Raw genomic sequence first — 1,505 nt, forward strand, 5'->3', positions numbered from 1 at the left:
GGCCCAGAGCACAAGAAGGACACAAAGCTGTTGGAGTGGAGTCCAGAGGAGGCCATGAAGGTGCTGCAAGGGCTGGAGCACATCAGCTCTGGAGAGAGGGTGAGCGAGCTGTGGGTGTTCAGCCTGGAGAAGGCTCCTKGGAGTCCAGTAGCTAATGAATCTCTCAGACATGTGGAGAGAAACTTTGGACTATGGTAAGTGACAGGACAAGAGGTAATGGTTTCACACTGATGAATGATGGGGATAGATATTATAAAGAAGTTAATTACTGTGGGCATGCTGCACTACAGGCAAAAGCTATCAGACATGTTTTGGCTGCCCCATCACTGGAGATGTTCAAGACCAGGCTGGACAGGGCATGGTGCAACCTGGGATAGTGGGAGATTTATCTCCCCCAGGCATGGGGTCAGGGCAAGATAATTTTTAAGGTCCCATCAAACCCAACCCCTTCTGTGATTCTGTGATATGTGGCAAAAGCTTCTGAGTCTATTCCAGCCAGCATGTCAGGCTTATTGGCGAGGACAGGCACTGTGGAACAGAGAAACCTTTCCCTTCCCATAGAGGTTGGTCAATGTGTCCTCCACCTCCTTCAGAGTGAGGATCGTGACCTGGCTCTCACTGTTGTTCTCAGCAATGACTCCCCAAGCCTTACTCTCAGCTGGGCAGCAGGCAGCCGACCAGATRTGGCTGGGTATGTTAACCCTTTCCCCAGGGGTGTGGGGTTTCCCCGGCACAGCACCCGTGATAACGTAGGTGGTTGTACATCCCTCGCTCTCGTCTTTCATCATTTGCCCCTCGTATTCATTCCAGGGGCCGTTGTTGAATTTTGGATTCTGAGGCACAATGTTGGTGAGGGTGAAGGTCGGCAACTTGGTGCCATAGGTGTTGTGGTGGCTGCTGGGGTTCAAATGGCCACGGGTATATTTAGCCATTTTCTTGTAGTCTTCAAGGACAGCCTGGCTCTGCTCGAGTTCCTCAATGAGCTGAGGGTACTTCTTTACAAAATCCTTCTCTTTTTCCATATCYCCGGAATAAGTTGAGCCAATCAGCTTGACAGGGGAAGAAGAAGAAATAGTGTTAGTTTTGGGGAAGGGAGTAATGCACAAGTTTTCTCTGGAGCAGAAGACTCTGAGTATCAAGCACTAATTTTTTGCCATCAGAGTGTATGAAAATGTATGAATCGGAGAGAAATCATAGAGCTGCCCCTTGTGGATGAAGACAAGAACTTAAAAGAGAAAGAAGCTCAGAATCTGAGGGCTCCCATTATGACTTGTGACCTTTGTGATGCAGACTGCAGCCTGTGTTGGGAGATTGGCTGAATGCATGAGACTGCAAAAAGATCTCTGGAGGAAGATACTGAAATCTGCAGGTGGTTTGGRTCTGTGGTCCAGTAGGAAAATAGCAGTTTGGATGTGGAACATCCTTGTCTAGGGCAAGGTTTTCCTGCCTGTGCAGGGGGGTTGGATTGAGGAGATTTTAAGGTCTCTTTCAACACAAAGCACTCA

At 48.8% G+C, this 1,505-nt stretch overlaps 1 protein-coding gene across 1 annotated transcript in view; it reads right to left on the reverse strand.

Annotated features, from left to right (window-relative positions):
- Positions 1-178: 178 nt before the first annotated feature.
- The window catches only part of LOC130587537 (endonuclease domain-containing 1 protein-like), a 3,530-nt gene continuing 2,203 nt past the window's right edge, over positions 179-1,505 (reverse strand). The window contains exon 3 of the mRNA XM_057388519.1: positions 179-1,049. Within this exon, the coding sequence (XP_057244502.1) occupies positions 510-1,049 (540 nt within the window). The 3' untranslated portion in view covers positions 179-509. The remainder of the gene's footprint in view (positions 1,050-1,505) is intronic.

Source organism: Malurus melanocephalus, unplaced genomic scaffold (genome assembly GCF_030028575.1).
Source record: "Malurus melanocephalus ecotype Western Australia unplaced genomic scaffold, MMel_1.1 scaffold_2059, whole genome shotgun sequence".
Classification (NCBI taxonomy): Eukaryota; Metazoa; Chordata; class Aves; order Passeriformes; family Maluridae; genus Malurus; species Malurus melanocephalus.